This window comes from Malus sylvestris, chromosome 12, assembly GCF_916048215.2.
Source record: "Malus sylvestris chromosome 12, drMalSylv7.2, whole genome shotgun sequence".
Lineage (NCBI taxonomy): Eukaryota > Viridiplantae > Streptophyta > Magnoliopsida > Rosales > Rosaceae > Malus > Malus sylvestris.
In genome coordinates this window covers 31828329-31851938 of record NC_062271.1, presented here as the reverse complement: position 1 = coordinate 31851938, position 23610 = coordinate 31828329, and the positions used below count along the sequence as shown (strand labels likewise).

General features: G+C 36.9%; 3 protein-coding genes across 6 annotated transcripts; 1 reads left to right on the top strand and 2 right to left on the bottom strand.

The window, feature by feature from the left end:
- Window positions 1-3003: 3003 nt before the first annotated feature.
- Window positions 3004-13232, bottom strand: LOC126593137 (F-box protein At2g02240-like). 4 transcript variants are annotated; one of them, XM_050259041.1, is made up of 4 exons: window positions 12871-13232; window positions 12046-12164; window positions 11559-11851; window positions 3004-3336 (listed from the first exon to the last, which is right to left on the bottom strand). In XM_050259041.1, exons 1-4 carry the CDS (start codon window positions 13159-13161, stop codon window positions 3239-3241), a joined length of 801 nt encoding a protein of 266 aa, XP_050114998.1. In that variant the 5' UTR covers window positions 13162-13232; the 3' UTR covers window positions 3004-3238. The 4 variants fall into 4 exon arrangements, with proteins under 4 accessions (XP_050114998.1, XP_050114997.1, XP_050114996.1 ...); XM_050259040.1 differs by lacking the exons at window positions 11559-11851; window positions 12046-12164 and adding an exon at window positions 3913-4031 and having other exon boundaries at window positions 3004-3719; XM_050259039.1 differs by lacking the exons at window positions 11559-11851; window positions 12046-12164; window positions 12871-13232 and adding exons at window positions 3913-4031; window positions 4733-5133 and having other exon boundaries at window positions 3004-3719.
- A 1335-nt stretch (window positions 13233-14567) lies between these two features.
- Window positions 14568-17731, top strand: LOC126593922 (probable serine/threonine-protein kinase PBL25). The gene is made up of 5 exons (XM_050260092.1): window positions 14568-15085; window positions 15529-15707; window positions 15810-15996; window positions 16091-16482; window positions 16656-17731. Exons 1-5 carry the CDS (start codon window positions 14989-14991, stop codon window positions 17544-17546), a joined length of 1746 nt encoding a protein of 581 aa, XP_050116049.1. The 5' UTR covers window positions 14568-14988; the 3' UTR covers window positions 17547-17731.
- Window positions 17732-18500: 769 nt separating this feature from the next.
- On the bottom strand, window positions 18501-21918 carry LOC126593923 (violaxanthin de-epoxidase, chloroplastic). Its single transcript, XM_050260093.1, has 6 exons — window positions 21744-21918; window positions 20622-20897; window positions 20357-20529; window positions 19771-19867; window positions 19283-19674; window positions 18501-19138 (listed from the first exon to the last, which is right to left on the bottom strand). Exons 2-6 carry the CDS (start codon window positions 20865-20867, stop codon window positions 18637-18639), a joined length of 1410 nt encoding a protein of 469 aa, XP_050116050.1. The 5' UTR covers window positions 20868-20897; window positions 21744-21918; the 3' UTR covers window positions 18501-18636.
- Window positions 21919-23610: the final 1692 nt, after the last annotated feature.

Sequence of the window (23610 nt, the reverse complement as noted above, 5' to 3'; positions counted from 1 at the left end):
TTGCACGTACTTCTTCAACCCTATTTGGAATTTTGGATGGTTGGTGAAGTTTGGCAATAAGAAATCTGGAGACGGTGGGGGGCGAGTTAGGACGTTGGACGACAGACTTTCGTGACACAGACGGGTTGGATGGATGATCGACAACTTCTACAACTGACGTGATGGGGTTGAAGGGTTATCTGGTTGGAGGAGTTGAGGTGGTGAGTTTTGGACAAGGATTGTCTGCTCTCATACTTCCGGTGCTTTCCCGTGCCCTCCTATTTTATGTGGTTACGGTTAAGCCACGTTAACATTTTATATTTTTTTTATAGAGATAATAAGATAAAAATAAATAGTAATATAAAATGTTGACGTAGTTTAACCGTGATCATATAAACAGGAGGGCATAGAAGAACACCGAAAGTGGGAGGGCAGAAAATCTTTGTCTGTGAGTTTTTACTAAGGAAAACTAATGAAAAGGGCTTAAAAACTTTGAGTTTTAATGATAAGGACAAAATAAAGAGTAAAGTGAATAGTACCAAGATTGACTTTTTAGTGTAAAAATGTGGTTTTTCGTTAAAATGAACAGTACCGGGTGTTTTTCGTTAAAGTTCCCTTTTTACTAACGGTATGGGAGTTGTCAGCTGTGCCAATGTCAATGACAGAGGTAGGTATTCAAACACAGGTGGCCATCAAATTGGGGCTTGTTTGGCGTTGGCTTCTTTACGGTGGTGTGGGTGTCTTCAGAAAAATGAGGAACAAAGTTGGAATTATCGAGAATCTTTAGAGTATTTCGATAAAAAATGTGAGGTATCATCACTTAATGCTAGTAATATTTCTCTTCACTTGTAAGCGAGAGATTTTAGATTCGATTCTCGTCAAAGGTGAATGAATCCTATTATTGTTAGTCTATTATAAGACTTAGCACACTCTCTTACTCCTCATGTGGGCAATCATTGTTAAAAAACAGAAGAGCTTTATCCTCATCAGCAGGCATAGTGGACTACAGTTACTTTAGCTTTGACTAAACAGATTTTGAGCACAATTATTAATTTACTAAGTTGTTTTATGGACACTTCACTTTTGTTTTTTTTTTAATTAACAATATTATCGATATTAAGAAGTGAGGGAGTGAGTTTTGAGATCACAATATGCTAGCAATAATGTGGTTCAAATTCACCTTTGACGAATCGAATCTAAAACCTCTTACTTATATATGAAGAGAAATATCACAATAATATTTTCTTTTACACCAATTATCTAAGCCTTTGGATTCATTGAAAAACATGAATAAACACATGCAAACAAAAGGAAATCAAATTACCTGTTCGAGAATCCCTTACCAGATTATACTATCTCTTTGTCAAAGAAAATGACGATGGGAAAAAAATAAAATAAAAAGAAAAAGAGGGTTTAAATTTAATACAACACAAAAAGATTAGGATGGGGGAAGAATATGAATACGATGAAGCAAGCATGTGGGGTGTTTTTGACGATGAAGCAAGCATGTTTGGTTTGCATTGCTCCCTAATTGCGACCACGCATGTCACAATCCTTGTACGCCGCTAGAAATTTGTTAGTGTGTACAACATACGGTTTGGCACACTAAAGTGTCTTAATACAAGTAGTTAAAAATCTTCTTTTAAGTATTTATATTATGACACTTATTGTACCAAGTCGTGTACTCACAGTACTCTTACTCTTCTTCTACACTTTCGTTTCGTCACCTTTGCTTTGCTTTTAGAGTCGGAAACGCACTACACTTCTTTGTACTTTCTATTTTCCACTTCACTCCCACATGCTTACTTGTTACCTCAATATAAAATCAAAAGTAATGTAAGATGTTAAAAGGAAAATATTAAGCATATGTGGATTAAGTCAGACGATCATATAGTGTATTAATTTTTGCATATTTCCTGTTAGAATCACTTTGTGTGGTGTCAAACCGCACTTGGAAAGTTTTACACTAGCCAGAGGATCTTTAATTTTCTTATTACAACACCAAAATAATTCTATGTTCGTTTGGAATTCATTCTCCACACCATTAGTTAAAGTAGTTAATAATATAAACTTGTCAAAAATATGTTGAAAATACCTAAGAAGACTTGGTCTAGTTGGTAAGAATTGGTCATTGAGGAATGGGCGTCATATGTGTTGTCCCTTTTGGTACGATTAAGAGGTCGTTGTTGTGGCTTGTTGAAAACTTGACAGGTGGAATACAAGTTTTACACGAGTCTCTTCAATTTTTATTTCATTTATACAAAAGCACGATTGGTGCAAGGGAATCATCATTTAGAGTTTAGATTTTACGATTCTAGTCTTAAATTGGTTAATCGCTTTGATTTTTCGTTTTAAAGGGAACTCTAAATGGCCATTTATATCATAACTAAATAATTAGGATTAAAATCGAAGAAAATTGAGTAAAAGTAGAGTTTTTCTATACTTATTTTCTATGTTTAAAAAAGACAATACGTTATGCACATAAACTTAACCAATTAGCGCTTAAGGTGTTATAAGTAAAATTTATTTTAACGAGGCTCCCTTGACCTAAGAGGACACCCATCAGTCCAATCACACTCTCATTAGGATTTAAATTGCATTGAAGAGTACTAATACGCTCCTCAATCTATAGCATACTGCTAATACAAGTATCTAATCCAATTATCTTACTCATTTTTAGGTTTAAAGATCTTATTAAAAACTGCCAATTAAAAACAGTTATACAGAAGAAATGGAGTTGGAACTAAAATGGCAACACAAGGTCAAATAAATAAGGGTTAAGTAGGAATAATGATCTACTCTTTAGAGGTAATTTTAAATTGTTCCAACCTTATAGAGCATTCCAAATAACCACCTAAAGTTTTGATAAATATATATCGTTAGGTCATAGGTGTAAAGTGAGACGTCATTACCGTTAATTGACGATGTAATTAATGTTAAGGGATAGTATGGATAAACATTGGAACTAAGTTTCACTCTCACGTCATTTATACAACTCTAAATCCCCAAACCGATAGCTCAAAGTAAGAATATCGCTTGTAACAGTATATTAGACTATGCTAAAAGTTCATACATATGAAGCGATTGAACACAAAGATCACAAAGATTTGTGCTCAATCGAACACAAACATTACAACAAATGAAGCAATTGACTAAGAAATTGACATGACTCGCTTCAATTGCAACATTTAGCATATGAAATTAGCTCAATTATAATATTTTGAAAATTAAAAGACAGTAATCTACCGCCACTTGATTTCTACATCCTTTTGGGTCTGATCTCAATCCCTTGAACAATGAGGCCGCTCTTCCAGTGTCTACCCTTTGTTTCCAAGCAACTCATCTCCAACTCCCCACCTTCACCCCTTTTACAAAAGAACTCCCCCATCTCTATCTCCAGCCATCCGTCGTGGCGCTCTTTCGGATACTGGGCCTCATTGATCTCCCTGGGCTGGTCTAGAATGTGTGTTCGGCGAATACCCCGAGGCCTGGCCATGTGATAACCCTGGCCTCGGGTCTGGACTCTCCGAGCTCCCAGAAACACATTTTGATTCGTGCGCTGCTCCCCAATTAAACCCACTGTGACCTCCGCAGCGCGGTGCTCAAATCCATAAGCCTGTGCAGTTGTCTTGAATACAAGATAAGCTTTGTAAAGGGTGGATGGGGACAGCATCCGTGTCTCAATTCTGCCATGGATTTCAAGCCAACACACATCCACAAGCTCTGCCACCTCCTCAAACCTGTTTGTTTAGTATAATTAACTTATACTCAAAATTTAATCTATGACCAACCATAACACATAGTTTATGCAATAAAAACATGGAATCATCTGCAGTCCTCAATTTCGAGGAACGGGCGCAGAACAGATGACTATTTTGAAATGCTGATAAGGTAACAATTCCTTAAAAAGGAAAAAGAATGAAATTTAGAGACCTTGAGTCGGGGATAGAAATCCATTTCCAGTACTGAGGAGTGTTGGCCCAAACGATGGAAAGGGCCCTTGCAGCAATCATATAGCATTTCTTCCCACTCCATTTGTCCAGTGAAAAGCTCTGCATTATCATGCCAATTAACACTCAGGATCTTAGAAAAGACAAAGAACAAAAACCAAAAACAAACAAACCAAACCAATAGAATGCATTCTAATTTCTAACTCAGTTTTTCTAGTCTTTCTGCGGAGAGATTTTTCAGTGTGACCATCACAGGAGACGGTACCGTGGAATATGTGTGTTAAAAGGTTAATAATTTTAAATTTTAAATTTTCCACAATTTACATAAAAACACATTATGTACTATCCGTGTTTCCGTCACAACTAAAATTTTCTCCTTTCTTTGGTCACTTGTTCTAAATATTCACACCAACAAAAGATATTTGGTCCCACCGCTTACTCACTCTCTCCCCGGCCAACAACAATACTTACGATCTTTCCAGCCCCCAAAGTTTCAGACTTGGTACTTTCCGATTCAAGATTCGAACTTAAAATCTTTGACTTATGAAGTCCATCTTGTGGATGAATAACGATTTCGATACCAAAATAAATTGTTTATTGTGAGGTTTAGTCGAGCTCCACATCTCTCAGTGTAATATATGTATAAAAAAATATTAAGATTAAAAAAGAAAACAATTAAAAACTATTTTCTCGAATTTTCAAACACTAAGCGGAAGACTAAAAACTAAATAATTATCAAACACCTCTTAAAATCAAATAAATTCCACAAAACAAGAGAAAATGGAGAAAAGTAGTGAAATTACCAACTTGCCCTGTTCGATGAGAACTGGGTTGTCGCACAGAGCGAGGTAAAGCTCCTTCTTGGTTTTTGAAGCGGAGGAGGGAGCCACGTGCGGCGGCTGTACGGACATGGAGGGTGACGAGGATGACAGGATAGTGTGGATATCGGGGGGAAGGAACCTGCCCCAGACGGCGTCGGAATCCGCTGCCGACCTGAAACTCCTCGAAACCGAGGCCACTGTGCCCGCGTCTCGAGGCGTGATCAGCGAGATAACGGTGGCTATGCACCCTTCCGGCAAGGCCTGCAGATCCATGTGTTTTCTTCTGGTTCTTGTAATTTGTTTTGACATGTTTTCTGATTGCTAGCCGTGGTGGTTTATATAGGGAGGAAAGCTTAGCCAGGAAGCTTAGCCCTTAATTATACTCGGTGCAAAGATAACGTTGGTGAGACTTAGAAAGATAAGACACGGCAGTGGTCATATTTACATGTTTGATCAAAGTTTGATCAAAGTCGCTTGATTTTGTATACCTCATATTACTATTAATATTTATATTTTTATAGCTTTGACATTAATTGTTTGATATTTCATGAGATTTATAATCCTATAAATTTAAAATCTCTCATTATAATACCATTAGAAATGATTATAATAAAAAAATTCAAACATTTTGATTGAATAAATGGATAAAAACTATAAAAATAAGAAATAATAAATGGCAAAAGAATGTATCCAGTATCCATAGTGTTAAAAAAATTGGTACATTTCACATATAACAAAGTGGTACATTAATAAAGAAGAATGAGTACATTATAAATAAATTAGGGTACTTATAAAAGATTAAAAAATTATGAGTACAAGTGAATTTTTTTAAAATATAGGCGCTAAAAAAATTAATACATGGGTACAAAATAAAACTAAAAAGAAAATACTACAAATTTAAAAAAAAAATGTTGCAAATTAAAAGTGGGTACAAACTAAAAATATAAATATATGATACAAAGTTTAGGCATAAAACATAAATATACCATATGTAATTTTTCTATCATTGATTAAATATATAATGTTATGTGACGGTACACACATGAGTACAAACACAAATAAAACTTTAAAAAATATGGGCACAAAAAGAAACTAATAAATGGGTACAAGTTAAAAATGAAAAGAAAATTGATACAAATTAAAAAATATTTGCAAATTAAAAATAGGTACAAATTAAAAATAAAAATATATGATAAAAAATTTAGCCAGAAATATAAATATACTAATTGTAACATTTTTAACACTAAAGGAATATATTTTAAAAATAAAAATATTTTATTATTCAAATAATTAATGATATTATTAATAACCAAGGACCTTGATCAAAAATTGAAAATGAATATGATTTTAATTAATGAAGTAACAAAAAGAAGGATGTGAACCGAATTTCTCCAATAAAGAAAATTAGGCAATAATGTAATTTAATAAAGTAAAATTTTATTATTTTTTATTTAAACATCACCTACAGAAGAAGGTGATTTTAATCATTTAATTTAATTTTTTTTTTAACTTCTTTTCCTCTCTCCCACTCTCACTTTCTCTCTCTTATTCTCTCTTTCTAGCATTTCTACTTTTAAAAAGCGCAATTTGGTTTGAAAAATGAATAATGTTATGAAGACTAAATTTGTAGATAAAATTTACAAACTAAATAATGTATCATCAATAAGAATGATCATGTTTATCAACACTTAAGTAATAATCAAATCATCAACTTTCATGTCATTTAGTCAAGTTAAACGCTTTATCTAGTTAAAAGGAATCAGTTTCGGGATTTAGATTTGTATAAGTGACATGAGAGTGAAATCTTGCTTCCATACTTGTCAAGAACATCACTTAACGCTGATGATCTAACCAATGTTCAATTTTTAAAACTTTATGCATCACTTAATGCTGGTGGCCGAACGAATATTCAACTTTTAAAACTTTAGGTACTTGTTATAAACTAAACCCATAAGTTGACATTGTATCTATTTGAACTTACTTTTGCAGTAACATGCTAAGTGGTCTTTCTTTGCTTTTGGGCTCACGTAATGGTGGCTCATACTATAGTTTTAATAACATTGTCGGCTTGAACGAACTTGAATGAAAAATGAAAAGAATGCAACTTCAGTGCAACAATTTTCTCCTTGGCGGCGAACAAGTTTAATGTAGCTCAAAGTAAGAATATCGCTTGTAACAGTATTGTTGACCCTAGAAACTACAAAGCCTACGTGGCTCGCAGGCCGAGTAATTAATGAGCTAACTACGTCCTTCGGTGAATGCGGGGCGTGCCAACTCGTCGGCCGAGCTCGGCCGAGGAGTAAATTTGTTGATGTTGCGTTGAGTCGCGCTACTGACTTCTGCGTCTTGCGATTGCGGCCGAGAAAGGAACACGTCTCGGCCTCTTGGGCTCTCGAACCTGAAGACAAGGTTACTATTCTTACGAAGTTCAATATCAAATTCGGCTTTCAATGTGCCGAATGTAATAACTGTAACACCTCACTTCGCCGAGAAGGCTGATGAGATGACCTCGACCAATAAGGATTTAGAAACCCTTCTCGACCGAGACTTGGATAGGTAATCAATCGTTCTCGCCGCAGTGCTGTTGATGCCAACGGAAGATACTGCGAGACCGACTGCCTCTACGGTGACAGAGCTATCTATGCCGACTTAAGATATCACCGGTTGCTTCCACAGTGCTGTTGATGCCAACGGAAGATGTGTCAGAGAAAAAGGAAAAAGAAAAATCACAAGTTGTGAGAATTTGCGCAGGGCAATTTTGTGTGTTGAATTTGAGGGGGCCTCTTCCATTGTTTGTAGCCTTGTATTTATAGGTATCATCCTCATCTCGACGGCTCGCGTTGTAAAGCCGCTGCCAACATCAAAGTCTTCATTCATAACAATCTCCTAAAAGATTGTTATCACTTACCAACACGACACCATCTCGTGCTAATTAATAGTATATTAGCATATACCAATTAGTGCTAGTAAGCATCTTGACTTGAAATAATGATATGCATGCATGGCTCCGCCAAATCCAATCACACGTGGCTATCCATCTCCAATTTAACATCTTCATCTTCATGCAAGCATAATTCGTCGGGCGCCGTCCAAAAGCATATCCCATTTAGAATCCTTCATGCATTCTGGCGTGGATCAAACCCAACTGCATGCAATTACCCAACCTGATTAAAAATCCCCACCATTATCTCAATATTTTACGCAAGTAAATCCTGATCCAAACGTTTAATGGCCTCCACGTGCTGAAACCGTGCAATCACACAAAAAATATTCAACTTGATCACATCTCCCATTTATCCATGTCGTCTTATCCCATTTATTTTGCATAAAAACCGAGATAACTTGTTAAGAGATAATTATTATAATTAAAAATAATAATAATATCTCTTAACAATAATATCTTAACTTTTTATCCAACGGTTGAGAACCCTGCTTACTCAACGGCATCGACCGCTTAGGCCGATGGTGTAAAATCGGGTCCAAACATTGCCCCCCAATTTCCTTGAACTTCGGCTCGTAAGCCGAATGGTTAAGGAAATTAGCGCAATTGATGTTATATATGGTCGAGGAATCCACTTCATGGCCTGGTCGAAGTCCTCCGCCCACTACTTTTCATGGTACTCAGTTAAGTCCGTTCGACCAAAAGTTAAGTCAAATGACTTTCTCTATTAGCAGAGGACTTTCAAATTCTTAATACTTCTTCAGCCAACCCTCCTTGACCTTTTCGAACTACTCTTCTCGACTTCGGCCTATCTCAACTTCAGCCTAATGGTTGGCCGAGCGCAGACCACTCCACCAAGCTTGTCCTTGAGTTCATATGTGCTAACTTCGACCATTCCTAACAAAATCTTTGCATGCCGTGATATATCTTTTTTGCATGCCACCCTTTTTTGGTCGAGATCCCAATTTGCATGCCATGTTATATCTTTTTGCATGCTACCCCTTTTTTGGTCAAGATTCGAATTTGCATGCCATGTGGCGTGCAGGCCTACATAAAGTCCCACTGAGAAGAACCTAATTCTTAATACAATTGGTGGATGATTTGCTTAGGACGTGGTGGCTTGCATGGGACCGAGAAAACTAGGCCGAGAGGAAAGGCCATACTCGGCAACAATACACCCCGCTGAGCTCAGTACGTATGGTTATATATATATATATATATATATATATTAGTCGTCCGAGGAAGATATATATGGATTGCCGCAGTGTTGTTGCCCCTTTATTTTCTTATGCATCGGCTTAATTAGCCAGATGATTAAGAAAATAATTTATTCATTTTCTTAATAAAAGAAAACAAAAGTGGCCAAGCTATAAAGAGGAGGAGGCCAACGATGTTTTATTCCAAGCCGAGATCTTTTTACATCAAAATTTTCACTTTGACATTTTCCAAAGCCGAATAAAAGATCATCTCCAAATACGTTCGGCTTGAAGGAATATTTTTTATCGGTTGCCGATTGTGTTAAAAATTTATTATGCCCCCCAGGCATAATTTCGGCTTTTAATTCAAATAACTTGGCCGAATGAGATATCTCCTTATCGGCTTTATCGCCAATAATCATATCAATTAGCGTAGTTTCTTGGGCTAGGCCAATATCTCGGCCTCGTTCGTCATTGGAGCATTCTTTTGACGAATTATTTTCTGAGTCGATTTGTGGCTCAAAAACTTGAATTTTTCCATCTAGGCCTACCACACTTTCAGTCTCGACCGAAAAAATAGGTGGCCTAGGTTTGTCTTCTTGGCCGACCATATTTTCAGCCTCGACCGAAAAAATAGGTGGCCTTTGTTCTTCGGCCAAATTAACAATTTTCTTAGGCTGATGTTTGATTACGGCCGGAGCGGAAAATTGCCCCCCGGCCTTTGGACCTAACCATTTTTCAAATGGAATTGATCTGTAATCAGAAACGTAAGGAAAATTTTCTTTATCTAGCCAGGCATTAAATCGAGCTCTGTCTTCATTTACCCATTGCTCTTGCAGGGTAACATGAGCTTTTATTCTCAACATGCAAGCGAATGACTTTTGCATCTCTCCATGGCCACGAAGAACTTTTTCCACTTCCAAAGATCTTTTACATTCCTCATTGTGTTTTTTCAATTCCTCTAGGAGCTCGTACAATCGGCTACGTTGAGCCAGATTGGAATCTTGATATATCATATGAACTTCGTAGTATTAGCACTGGGTTCCACTGGGCGTGCCAAAATGTTGACCCTAGAAACTACAAAGCCTACGTGGCTCGCAGGCCGAGTAATTAATGAGCTAACTACGTCCTTCGGTGAATGCGGGGCGTGCCAACTCGTCGGCCGAGCTCGGCCGAGGAGTAAATTTGTTGATGTTGCGTTGAGTCGCGCTACTGACTTCTGCGTCTTGCGATTGCGGCCGAGAAAGGAACACGTCTCGGCCTCTTGGGCTCTCGAACCTGAAGACAAGGTTACTATTCTTACGAAGTTCAATATCAAATTCGGCTTTCAATGTGCCGAATGTAATAACTGTAACACCTCACTTCGCCGAGAAGGCTGATGAGATGACCTCGACCAATAAGGATTTAGAAACCCTTCTCGACCGAGACTTGGATAGGTAATCAATCGTTCTCGCCGCAGTGCTGTTGATGCCAACGGAAGATACTGCGAGACCGACTGCCTCTACGGTGACAGAGCTATCTATGCCGACTTAAGATATCACCGGTTGCTTCCACAGTGCTGTTGATGCCAACGGAAGATGTGTCAGAGAAAAAGGAAAAAGAAAAATCACAAGTTGTGAGAATTTGCGCAGGGCAATTTTGTGTGTTGAATTTGAGGGGGCCTCTTCCATTGTTTGTAGCCTTGTATTTATAGGTATCATCCTCATCTCGACGGCTCGCGTTGTAAAGCCGCTGCCAACATCAAAGTCTTCATTCATAACAATCTCCTAAAAGATTGTTATCACTTACCAACACGACACCATCTCGTGCTAATTAATAGTATATTAGCATATACCAATTAGTGCTAGTAAGCATCTTGACTTGAAATAATGATATGCATGCATGGCTCCGCCAAATCCAATCACACGTGGCTATCCATCTCCAATTTAACATCTTCATCTTCATGCAAGCATAATTCGTCGGGCGCCGTCCAAAAGCATATCCCATTTAGAATCCTTCATGCATTCTGGCGTGGATCAAACCCAACTGCATGCAATTACCCAACCTGATTAAAAATCCCCACCATTATCTCAATATTTTACGCAAGTAAATCCTGATCCAAACGTTTAATGGCCTCCACGTGCTGAAACCGTGCAATCACACAAAAAATATTCAACTTGATCACATCTCCCATTTATCCATGTCGTCTTATCCCATTTATTTTGCATAAAAACCGAGATAACTTGTTAAGAGATAATTATTATAATTAAAAATAATAATAATATCTCTTAACAATAATATCTTAACTTTTTATCCAACGGTTGAGAACCCTGCTTACTCAACGGCATCGACCGCTTAGGCCGATGGTGTAAAATCGGGTCCAAACAAGTATATTAGACTATGCTAAAAGTTTAAACATACAAAGCGATTGAACACAAAGATCACAAAGATTTGTGCTCAATCGAACACAAACATTACAACAAATGAAGCAATTGACTAAGGACATTGACACGACTCACTTCAATTGCAACATTTAGCATATGATCCATTATAATATTTTGAACTTATAAAGACAGTAATCTACCGCCACTTGATTTCTACATCCTTTCGGGCCTGACTTCAATCCCTTGAACAATGAGGCCGCTCTTCCAGTGACCATTTGTCTCCAAGCAACTCATCTTCAACTCCCCACCTTCACCCTCTTCACAGAAGAACTCCCCCATCTCTATCTCCAGCCACCCGTCGTTGCGCTCTTTCGGATACTGGACCTCATTGATCTCCCTGGTCTGGTCTTGGGCCTCAGTGATCTCCCCAATTAAACCCACTGTGACCTCCACATCGCGGAGCTCAAGTCCAGAAGCCTCTGCAGTTGTCTTGAATACAAGATAAGCTTTGTAAAGGGTGGATGGGGACAGCATCCGAGTCTCAATTTTGCCATTGATTTCAAGCCAACACACATCCACAAGCTCTGCCACCTCCTCAAACCTGTTTGTTTAGTATAACTAATTTAGTACTCAAAATTTAATCTATGACCAACCATAACACATGGTTTATGCAATAAAAACATGGAATCATCTGCAGTGCTCAATTTCGAGGAACGGGCGCAGAACAGATGACTATTTTGAAATGCTGATAAGGTAACAATTCCTTAAAAAGGAAAAAGAATGAAATTTAGAGACCTTGAGTCGGGGATAGAAATCCATTTCCAGTACTGAGGAGTGTCGGCCCAAACGATTGAAAGGGCCCTTGCAGCAATCATATAGCATTTCTTCCCACTCCATTTGTCTAGTGAAAAGCCCTGCATTATCATGCCAGTTAACACTCAGGATCTTAGAGCAGTGAGAGATAGAAAACGCTACAAGAGAAAAGAAAAGAATAAAAAACAAACAAACAAACAATCAAACCAAACCAATAGAATGCATTCTAATTTCTAACTCAGTTTTTCTAGCCTTTCTTTGGAGAGATTTTTCAGGGTGACCGTCACACGATGCGGTACATCACATTCTAATTTCTAAATGGTGGGATATGTCTGTTTTTTAAATTTTCTACCGCTTACATAAAAATACGTGATGTACCACCTGTATTCCTTTCATAACTAAAAATTTTTCCTTTCTTTGGTCACTTGTTCTAAATATTCACACCAACAAATGTACACAAAATATTTGGTCCCACCGCTTACTTACTCTCTCCTCGGCCAACAACAATACTTACGATCTTTCCGTCCGATACAAGATTCGAACTTAAAACCTTTCATTTATGAAATTCATCTTGTTTGATACCATAGTAGATTGTCCTTGTAAGTCTTAGTCGAGCTCCACGTCTTTTAATGTAATATATCAATATATAAAAAAATATGAAGATTAAAAAAGAACAAATTAAAAACTATTTTCTTGAATTTTCAAAAACTAAGCGGAAGACCAAAAACTAAACAATTATCAAACAGCTCTTAAAATCAAATAAAATCCACAAAACAAAGAGAAAATGGAGAAAACTAGTGAAATTACCAACGTGCCCTGTTCGACGAGAACTGGGTTGTCGCACAGAGCGAGGTAAAGCTCCTTCTTGGTTTTGGAAGCGGAGGAGGGAGCCACATGCGGCGGATGTACGGACATGGAGGGTGACGAGGAGGACAGGATAGTGTGGAGATCGGGGGGAAGGAACCTGCCCCAGACGGCGTCGGATTCCGCTGCCGACCTGAAACTCCTCGAAACCGAGGACATGGTGGCCGCGTCTCGAGGCGTGGTCAGCGAGATAACGGTGGCTATGCAGCCTTCCGGCAAGGCCTGCAGATCCATGTGTTTTCTTCTGGTTCCTGTAATTTGTTTTGATATGTTTTCTGATTGCTACGTGGTGGTTGTTTATATAGAGGGGAAAGCTTAGCCATTAATTATAGTCGCTGATGAAAGCTTAGCCCTTAATTATAGTCGGTGCAAATAGACACGGCAGTGGTGATATTTACATGTTAACAAAACTTTTCTTTTGTCAATCGACCCGCCTTATCTGTCCTTCAATTTTTCATACATTCTTATCATCTTTTATTTGTGCAGTCACAGTTAAGTTACGTCAACATTTTATATTACTATTACTTTTTTTATTTTATTATCTTTATAAAAAAATCAATATAAAATATTAACGTGTCTTAACCATTACCGTATAAAATAGGAAAAGATGGATGTGTATGAGAAATAGAAAGGCAGATAAACCAGGTCCTTTGTCAATTATAGGGCGAAAAGATGTTTAGTCTTTTATCGCAACATCTAAATTATATGTTAATATAATTTTTTTTTGTTAAGTCTTTTATCAAAACAAAAAATTAGACAATAATGTAATTTAACAACACAAAATTTTGTTATTTTTTTATTTAAACATCACTGATTTTAATCTTTCAATTTTAAAATTCAAAAAAAAGAAAAAAAAGAAAAAAGAAAAAAAACTTCTTTTGCTTTCTTCCACCTCACTTTCTCTCTCTTATTCTCTCTTTCAAGCGCTTCCACCCTTAAAAAAATGAAATGTGGGTTGAAAAATAGATAATGTTATAGAGATTAATTTTGTAGATAAAATTTACAAATTAAATAATATATCATCAATAAGAATGAACATGTTTATCAACGTATAATTCAATCATCAACTTCTATGTCATTTAGTCAACTTAAACTCTTTGTCTAGTTAAAAGAAATCGGTTTCGGATTTTAGATTTGTACAAGTGACATGAGAGTGAAATCTTGCTTCAATACTTGTCAAGGTCACCACTTAACGCTGATGACTTAACAAATGTTCAATTTTTAAAAAGAAAAACTAATGAAAATAGCTTGAAAATTTTGAGTTTTAACGATAATGACAAAATAAAGAATAAAGTAAATAGTACCAGGATTGAATTTTTTGTGTAAAAATATAGTTTTTTGTTAAATTAAACAGTATCAGGAGATTTTCGTTAAAATTTTATTTTTAAAACTTTATGCAGTTGTTTGAAATGTTTTAAATATTAAGACAAATTTAAAAGCATCCCAAAAGGTTGGATAGTTACGTGAACTTAACCCAATAAATGATTACTGTCCTTAAAATAACCGCTGATAAAAATTCCTGGGCTGTAGACCCTCCATCTCTAGCCTGTCTTTTAACTAAAATTCAATAAAATTCCCACATTTTTCTCTCCATAGTTTTAAAAGGCCAGACACATCCCCTCACATCTCCACCTTTTTCTGAGAGAAGTCTAACGAAAAATCTCACATTTTCTAACCCCCAAAACCGTGCAAATGCATTGCCTCCCATTTCTCCTTCTACCAAGTTGTTAGTTTTTTTTTTTTTGGTTTTTTTCCCCTCCAAACTGCAATTAGCTAACCCCGCCCCACCTCCGGGGTCCTCCTCCTTCAATACTCCCGGAGGACCCTGATCCGCTCCTCCTCCTCTATGCGCCTTCGTTTGTTTCTTGTCAAACAAGATTGGAGTTTGACCTACATTTTTTTCTTTATAACTTTTTGCTAACTTGATTAATTTTCTGGAAAAAGACTGGCGTTGTAATATTTAACTACATTCTGAATTATCTAGCAAGCATTCAACCGTTCGCCAAAGTTCTTCTGTAAGTTGAAAGGAGGTTTGTGAATATCAAAGATTAGTCGGAAGACATGAGCTGCTTTCCGTGTTTCGGCTCACAGAGAAGTAAGAGATCAAATAGCAACAAGAGATTAGAGAATGCCTCCTCTCCTCCTCCTATCGCGCAAGGTAAGTCTTCGTTTTTATTCTTTCTTTCATTTTTCTCAATCTTTGGTTATAAATGATTTCGAAACAATGAAATGAAGACATATACATATGAAAGGTATATGTGAAGTATGAAGTTTGAAAATATCAAGTACGATCGTTACAGAAATCGCGTAAATATTACGCGTAAAGATGAATGCATGTCTAAATTACAATGCCTTCACAATTTTTAAGTTTCTCAAAAGGTATTAGAGGAGGTTTACCATGACTCGTGACCATATTTTTGCGTTGCTATCCGTTGTGGTATCAATCTGTAAATTGCTATAGCTAGCTACAAAATGTGGACTGTCGAAAAAGAATCAATTAGGGTAGTCATACACTACACGTAGAAACTAATGCAAAACAATGATTGACAATGCTGTCAAAAGGTATTGGAAAGGGCCTAAAACCCTATCGCTTTTCTGCAGAATTGAAGAAACAAAAACCCGCAGAGGCCACCGGGGGAGTTAACCCAAAAAATATTAATGCAAAGACTTTCACTTTCCGTGAGCTCGCCACTGCAACAAAGAATTTCCGGCAGGAATGTCTTTTGGGGGAAGGTGGATTTGGAAGAGTCTATAAGGGAACCCTTCAGTCGAGCGGGCAGGTTATAAACACTTTCAGTTTCTCTTGCATATTTTGGTTTTAATGAAGACTTGCTAATGAGTAATGAAATTATGAGACTTGATTTTTCCAATCTTGATTATAGGTGGTGGCGGTGAAGCAACTAGACAGACATGGAACGCAAGGGAACGAATTTCTTGGGGACGTTTTGACGCTAAGCCTCCTACACCATCCAAATCTGGTTAACCTAATTGGATATTGTGCTGATGGAGATCAAAGACTTTTGGTGTATGAATTCATATCCGGGGGTTCTCTAGATGATCGTGTTCTGGGTACGTGCGCAACCCTCCCTTTTTCTACTGGTTTCCTGATTTAGAACCCCTTTATCAGCTGCTTAACTTTGGATATGAACAAAACTATGTGTAGGCAATGTACCAGATAACAAGCCATTAGATTGGTACACCCGAGTTAAAATAGCTTATGGTGCTGCTTTGGGACTGGAGTACTTGCACGAAAAGGCCAATCCCTCTGTTGTCTATCGAGATTTGAAATCTTCGAACATTTTGTTAGACGAAGAATTCAATCCAAAGCTCTCAGATGTTGGACTTGCCCAGCTTGGCCCTGAGGGAGATAAGATGCATGGACCATCAAGATTGATGGGAACCTATGGTTTCTGTGCTCCTGAGTATTCTAGATCAGGTGAAGTCACAATGAAGTCGGATGTGTACAGTTTCGGAGTTATTCTTCTGGAGCTCATTACCGGAAGAAGAGCTGTCGACACTACAAGGTCAAATGATGAGCAAAATCTAGTATCTTGGGTAATTATCTTATCATTTTCACCTATCTAATACGTCTCTTTAATTGACCTAATGGTTCTCCCGTTTCTCTTTCTTCACTCCCCTTGTTTCTGTCCCTTGACCTAGTGATTTTCACTCTCGTTCACCATTACCATCATGTGTAACTTCGTTCTCATTTTCATGTGTGTGAGCAGGCACAACCCTTATTCAGGGACCCAAAAAAGTATCCTGATATGGCAGATCCTCTTCTTAACAAGCAGTTCCCGGAAAAGGATCTAAATCAAGCTGTTGCAATGGCATCCATGTGTTTGCAAGAGGAGGCAGCAGTCCGTCCCTTCATGAGTGACGTTGTGACTACTCTAAGTTTTCTTTCCACAACTCCTCCTCCTGAGGCTGTCCCTGCTTCTCTTCCAGCTGATCCAACCCCAACTGAAAAACGTGAAGAGAACAATGATGAATCAGAATGTGTTTCCGAATATTCAGAAGACGATAATTCTGATGCTGCAGGAGATTATGATGATGAAGACCAGGAGGCTTCTGATCAGGAGAGTATCAGAAATTCAAAGAGCAACCGCCGTAGTGTTGACATTTCAGAAGGTGAAGGTAGCGAAGATGAACGCCGAGTAACTGTTACAGAATCCAAAGAATGGCATTCATTTACAAGGGGCAGCATGATATCACGGAACGACAGTGTTAATTCAAGTGACCAGAGCAGCAAGGGTGGTAATAATCTGGATGGTAATTCAAACCAAGTGAGCAGCAGTCAATCCAAATATGCAAGTGTTTCTTCTAGAAGCAGCAGCAGAGGGTCAACAGAAGAAACCGTTTCCACTAGCAGAAAGAAAAAAGCATCACAAAAAGAAACTGCTACTGTCACATTAGGCGGCAATAGCAGTACCGAGGAAAAATCATCAGAAGGCGGAAGTGTTTGCACAGATGATCAGGATCAGGAAAACAGAAGCAGCAAAGTACCACAACTACCACCAGTACTGAAAGATGGAAAAGATTCTGTAGTCCAACACAGAAACAACAACGGATCGCAGGATTTTAAATCATCGAAAAAATGTCAATCCAATCACTACTAAATTGTCTCTAACTTGCACATACATTTGAACATGAGATTTTTTTTTTTTGTTTTGTATGGACGAGCCATGCATGGCTTTTGTCCTTCAAAGATAGTGAACGAGAAGCATTGCTACGAAGGTGTCCTATTGAGATGCAAAAGTACTTTGGTAGAAGGAGAAAGCGCATGAGGCCAAGAATTTTATGATGTGCTAGCTTCTCTCTCTCTTTTTTTTTTTCTTTTTTTTTTAAAGATTTCGATTATACTTCATTTTGAAGACTTCTGTATCGTCTTTCTTCATTTCATATACCCATAAACTAAGAGAGACAAACCGAAAACAAACAAAAGAACCTACTTAATTATGGCTGGCTTCAGATAAGAAATTAATGTATTTACCAATGGGTATCTTTAGTAGAATATTTAAAGCTGAAACCTTAATATATAAGTGAAAAATATAGTAGTAAGGCTCAAAACGGTACTAAAAGGGGGTTCCATCCTCAAAAATATCAATGGAGAGTTTTACATTAATTTTCAAAACCTCATGGTGAAGCAAAAGTGAAAACAAATAGATTCAATGACGATTTTTGTACAAATTTACAAAACTGACTAAAAACTGTGTAAACCCATGTTTTTGTAAATATTGCAATTTGTTTTATTTATATTCTAGAAGTATTTTCTTTGAGCATCAAGGAAAAATTTATAAGGCGTTTGGAAGTGATTTTACGATTTATTGAGCAATAAATGTATATTTAGTAGAATATTAAAGCTAAAATCTAAAAACTATAAGGATTTTTAAGTGGTTTTACTATTATTGAGCAACAAATGTAGATTGCACAAAGCGGTGACATGAAAAGGATTATAACTTACCTCCGCGCTCTTACATTCACGAGTTTTACGTATGGAGTTGCCAAGTTGAATATATGGATCAACATAGTCTTGTAAATTAGCTTTTACAACAATTTACTCTGCCAACCAGTAAAACCAATTGGAAACATATATAGCTAGCTCGAGAGAAAAATAACCTGTAATATCAGCTTACATTCTGCAAAAATAAATAAATTACAATATGGTATAAACAAGAAGCAAGAAGCTGACCGTTTCATAACACTCAACTATCTTAGCTTCCTCAGCGGAAGAGTTTTTCCAAACAGTTTTCCTACTTCACCAGCTTCCATTTTTAGCTCGCTCAGCAGATCCATCTCTTCTTTCGAAAGACCTCTCAAGAAGTTCTCCTCGTCTTGTTTAAGCACGTTAAACCCTTCTAGTAACTTTTGAAACAATGTCAACTCAGTCTGTTCGACCTTTTCAACTTCCCCTTCTATCTGTTTAACTTCCTCTATAATGGTCCTTTCCCCTTCTTCAATTGTCTTTTCCAACCTCTCTACGAGCGGAGGCTCAGGTCCACAAGTATTGTCTGTTCGGATAAACTTGCTGAAGTCCCTTCCCACACTTTTAGCTGCTCTTTCAAGTTCGGGAACAATACTTTCTGGCAAAACTGAACTCCTTGTGTATACAACAGCACCACCATATCCATCCCATGCGTCATTTCTTCCACGGTAGTACACAAAAATGTAGTCATCCGGTGTGTTTTCTATCTTAGACGATAGAATATACCTGCATAAGTCATACATGTGTTCTCATGTGGTTTTTGGGTTTATGCAGAAACCAAATGAGAAACAAAACCGCCATATAAATGGATGGAAGCATGAGAAATCCAACAGGAACAAGATAAGAAGGTATAGACATGATGTGAATTACCAGTCATCTTGATAGTGAAGATATTCATTGTCGTGATTGTATAGAATGCCGGGCTGGTTTGGGTCTTGCACGAATTTCTGCTCAGCTGATCGAGTGAAAAAGCCACCATCTGGGGTTTTTATTCTCCAGGACAAGTTCCCTACAAGTTTGCTGGATTCTGTATGGAATTCATGCAATTGGCAATCAAATACATCGAAGGTAGGATTCAAGCCACTTGTAATGAACCACTTTCCGTTGAACTTCGACATATCAAAGCTTTTAACAAGAGCAGCAGGATCTGGGATAGGAAATTCTCCCACATCAGATTTCATAGGTACGCACTTCTTTCGTGACACTGCACATTCATTAAATTCATCTACGACTTTGTTTTCAAACAGGTCACCACATTTAATCTGCAAAAATGAAGAAGATAAATAGAATTAATGACACCAGAATTCTCTCCTGTGTAAACTATATCACCGCTGAAACTGAGAGAGAGAGAGACTAGCCTGGCATTCAGTCTCATCTGGTCGATTATTGCAAGTTTGCAAACAAGCAATATTGGCAGCACATGACGGGTTTCCAATGCACTTCGCAAGTTCTACCCTGACATGAATAGGTGTTCCAGTAATCCAATTAAGGACAAAGGCTAAATTTTTTCAGTGTCCACACAAGAGAAAAACCATAACACATGCATAGTGAACATATAATTTAGAAATCCACTTGTTTCCGTTACCTTATGTCTTATGATAAGCCAAGACCTAAACCAACATTTACTAAAAAAAAATTAAGGAAAACTAATGAAAAGGGCTTGAAAACTTTGAGTTTTAATGATAAGGACAAAATAAAGAGTAAAATGAATAGTATCAGGATTGACTTTTTAGTGTAAAAATGTGGTTTTTCGTTAAAGTGAATAGTACCAGGAGCTTTTCGTTAAAAATTAAGCTTTATTCCATTTTATGGACTTGGTAGGACTGGCGGATCTCATAACACACTAAACTACAGAAAATCCGGATATGTAATAGAAAACAAGAAGCGCATAAGAAATCATGTTAAAGATACGACTAAAAGATCAAACTTGTTTGAATGAATTACCTGCATTCCTTAAGTAAGCAGGCACAAGTTTTGAGAGCATCGACAGCATTGGCTGATGGCATGACCATGAAAGTGCATAACAGTAAACCAGCTACTTTCATGAAATGTAACTGGCTCCACTCTTTAATAACACTCAATACTTCTTCAATCATCAAATCAATCGCGCGTCCCATCTGCAAAGAGGAAGCAAAAAGAGAAAAAGACGTCAATCATCACTCAACTCTGCATAAAGAAACCAAGACTGCAGATATATTGCACGAGTTACCTCGGGTTCACTAGTTTTCGTGCTTCGTTCTGAGAAAGCCTCCTCCATCCTGCTAGAGAGCAGCGAAGAACGCTTTGACCCCAAGCCAGAAAAGTTTCTTCTCTGGGAGGAAAATTTCACAACCACATGAAAACCAACCATCCTTCCCTTCTGAAGCCTTTCATCATTTTTAAGTCCCAACCTAATACAAGCATTTCCTATACCATCTTTATGGGACAGGAAGACCGAACGTCCAGCCAACGCCATACTTCAGAATCTTTTACTTCGAATTCTGGCCTGCACACAGTTCATTATATCAGAGGTATTTTTCCCTTTTCCCCGGAATGTAATTAATCAGAAATCCATTCCCTTCAAAAATGTTATGACAGCCTTTCATTTGCTTCTCCTTCACAGAAGTTAAATGCCCTCATACATTTATTTGGCCTAATTCTTGTGATAAATTTTATTCAACCTCAGATTATAAACGAAAACAAAGATTTACCGCAGTTCAATTCGGACTCCACTCTCAAGACTACAAATACAATTCGAATTTTGAACTTCTAGTTTGGAAGAGGGACTTTATACAAAGTTCTAAGGAACTCCAGACAAAATTTTTGAAAATGCACTACCAATTAACTACTCAAGCTCTACAAATTTAAAACACTACAAAGACGCAAACAAAGGACTTCCGAATGACACCACGAAAGGTGTCATTTCAAAGTTTTCTCGGATGAATTCGAGTCATTTTCAAGTCCCTTGATCTCAAACACGAACTGATGGCAAAAACGACGTATTTATGTAGTTACAAGATAAAAAGTAAAAGACTTGGCCGCCCAGGGAGTCCCATTAAAACTACATGAAGATTGCAGGGAGACCCAAAATCTGATATTTTCTCACTACCCAAAAGCTGAAATTTTGCACTACCTAAAAGCTGAATTTTAGCTGAATTTCTCAAATACCCGAAGGAACAGAAAAAAAAAAGTTTGGTAGAGCGTGGTATGGAATTTATACAATGTATAATTCTAAGTAGCTTTAATGAATTAATCTTGCAAAAAATGAACACACACATAATATATATATATATATATATATAGAGAGAGAGAGAGAGAGAGAGAGAGAGAGAGAGAGAGTGAGAGAGAGTACCTTGTGGTGTATTGGTGGAGAAGATGATGGGCATGGCAATTGGCAGCCGCTAGCTTATCTATCTACTTTGCAGTAAATTAGGTGCAGACAGTCGACAACTAAGCAAAATGGAGAGGAGAGAAGAACGGAAGAGAAGAGGAGAAGAGGGCGCCAAATTTTAGTTGGGTTGGGCGGATAAGAGTGGCCCAACGTGTGGAAACCAGGGCTGTAACGTATTCCAATTTCCAAGTGGCTTTTGTTTTTGTTTTCATTTTTTTTTAATTATCTAATTTTTTAGGAATTTTATTTTTTATCTCTATTTTGTATACAATCCTTAACTCTCAATACAAAATATCTATTTGGCAGAACTGTTTTAGAAAAATATTATTATCAAGGAAGGGAGAGTTCGTAACTATGACAATAATTCAAGACAGGTGAGAGTTTCAAAATCGGGATGCATGAGTGAGAACTCATTTCTTTATCCACTAAGATATTGGATCAAATGCAAAATAGCAAATATAATACACACGAAACAAAAAGAGATATTAACTCCAAAAAATTATATTAACTCAAATAATTTGTCTCAATTCAATCGTTGCAAGAGTTTTGTAGTATAGAGCTGCTTGAGAATTCTGAATCGAAGAGATTTTATTTTCGTATCAAGAATTTTTTTTTTTTTGGGAAATTGAAGGAAAAAAAAAAAAGATCAACTATCGTTTGGAATGTGCTTTTCCAAAAAACGTTTCTACGAACGGTATTACCACCTCCAAATTATTATTTTCCCAAATACAGTCGAATAAAGTGTTTGTAAACCTCTCAAAATCGAACCCAAACATTAACAATGAAATAACCAAGGCTCATGATTATGCTCCATAGTTTGGGAACCAAGGCCCATGATTATCTTTGGCCCATATGTTAATACAAAATTGATTTAAGTTTTGTTTTTTTTTTTATCGAAAACAAATAAAGATGGAGCTTTTAAAGAATCATGAGAGGGCGATGAAGAGGAGGATTATGGAGAAATCTAGAGAAGCGCAGATGGTTTAGTAATTAATTTAATAATGTATGGAAATCATCCATTATGTCCCTTTTATAATTTCTTAGTGTACATCTTAGAAATTGGATTATGAAGGAAGAAAAATAGATTAGTTTAAAGAAGAATAGACGAAATGATAGCGACTTTATTATAATATTAAGACTTGAAACAAATGTTAAAGACATATTCGAGGTAACATTCAAGAGGTCCTTAATTCAAAAAAACTTTAACAAAACATAAATGGCCAACTTAGCCAAACTAATTGTCACTATACCGGTGAATTTGAGGGCAAGACATGTCCGAGAATAAACAAAAGTTAAGAGTATTGTGCTTCTCCTTTGCACTCAAGTTTGAATACTCTTTTTGTACTTGTAACATCTCGCTTGTGTTAAAAAAAATAGTATCATATCTAGTAATCAAGTTTAGCTAAATTGGTTAGAGTAGTATGATTCCCTTTTACACTCAAGTTTGAATTCTCCTTACATAGTTTAGATAAATTTAAGCTAAAATATCTCTTCTGTGGTTAAGATGAATTAAGTGTAAAATATCGCTATTGTCCAAAAATTAGTATTTTCGCACTGTAGGGGATTCACCAGACATAATAAGCACCAAAAAATGGCCAAATAACAGATAAGCTTTTGTTATAAAATAAGATGATGTTGTAAAAAAAGATATTAGTTTGTAGTTTTGTACAGGTACATATATATGTGGCGATGTGAATGAAGATTAGATGATTGGTTCAACATTTTAATAAGCATATGCATTTGGAGCCACTTCACAAGTGGATGTTATTTTAATTATCACTTAATTAACATCCCTTAATTATGGTTTATGTACATGATCAAAGCCACC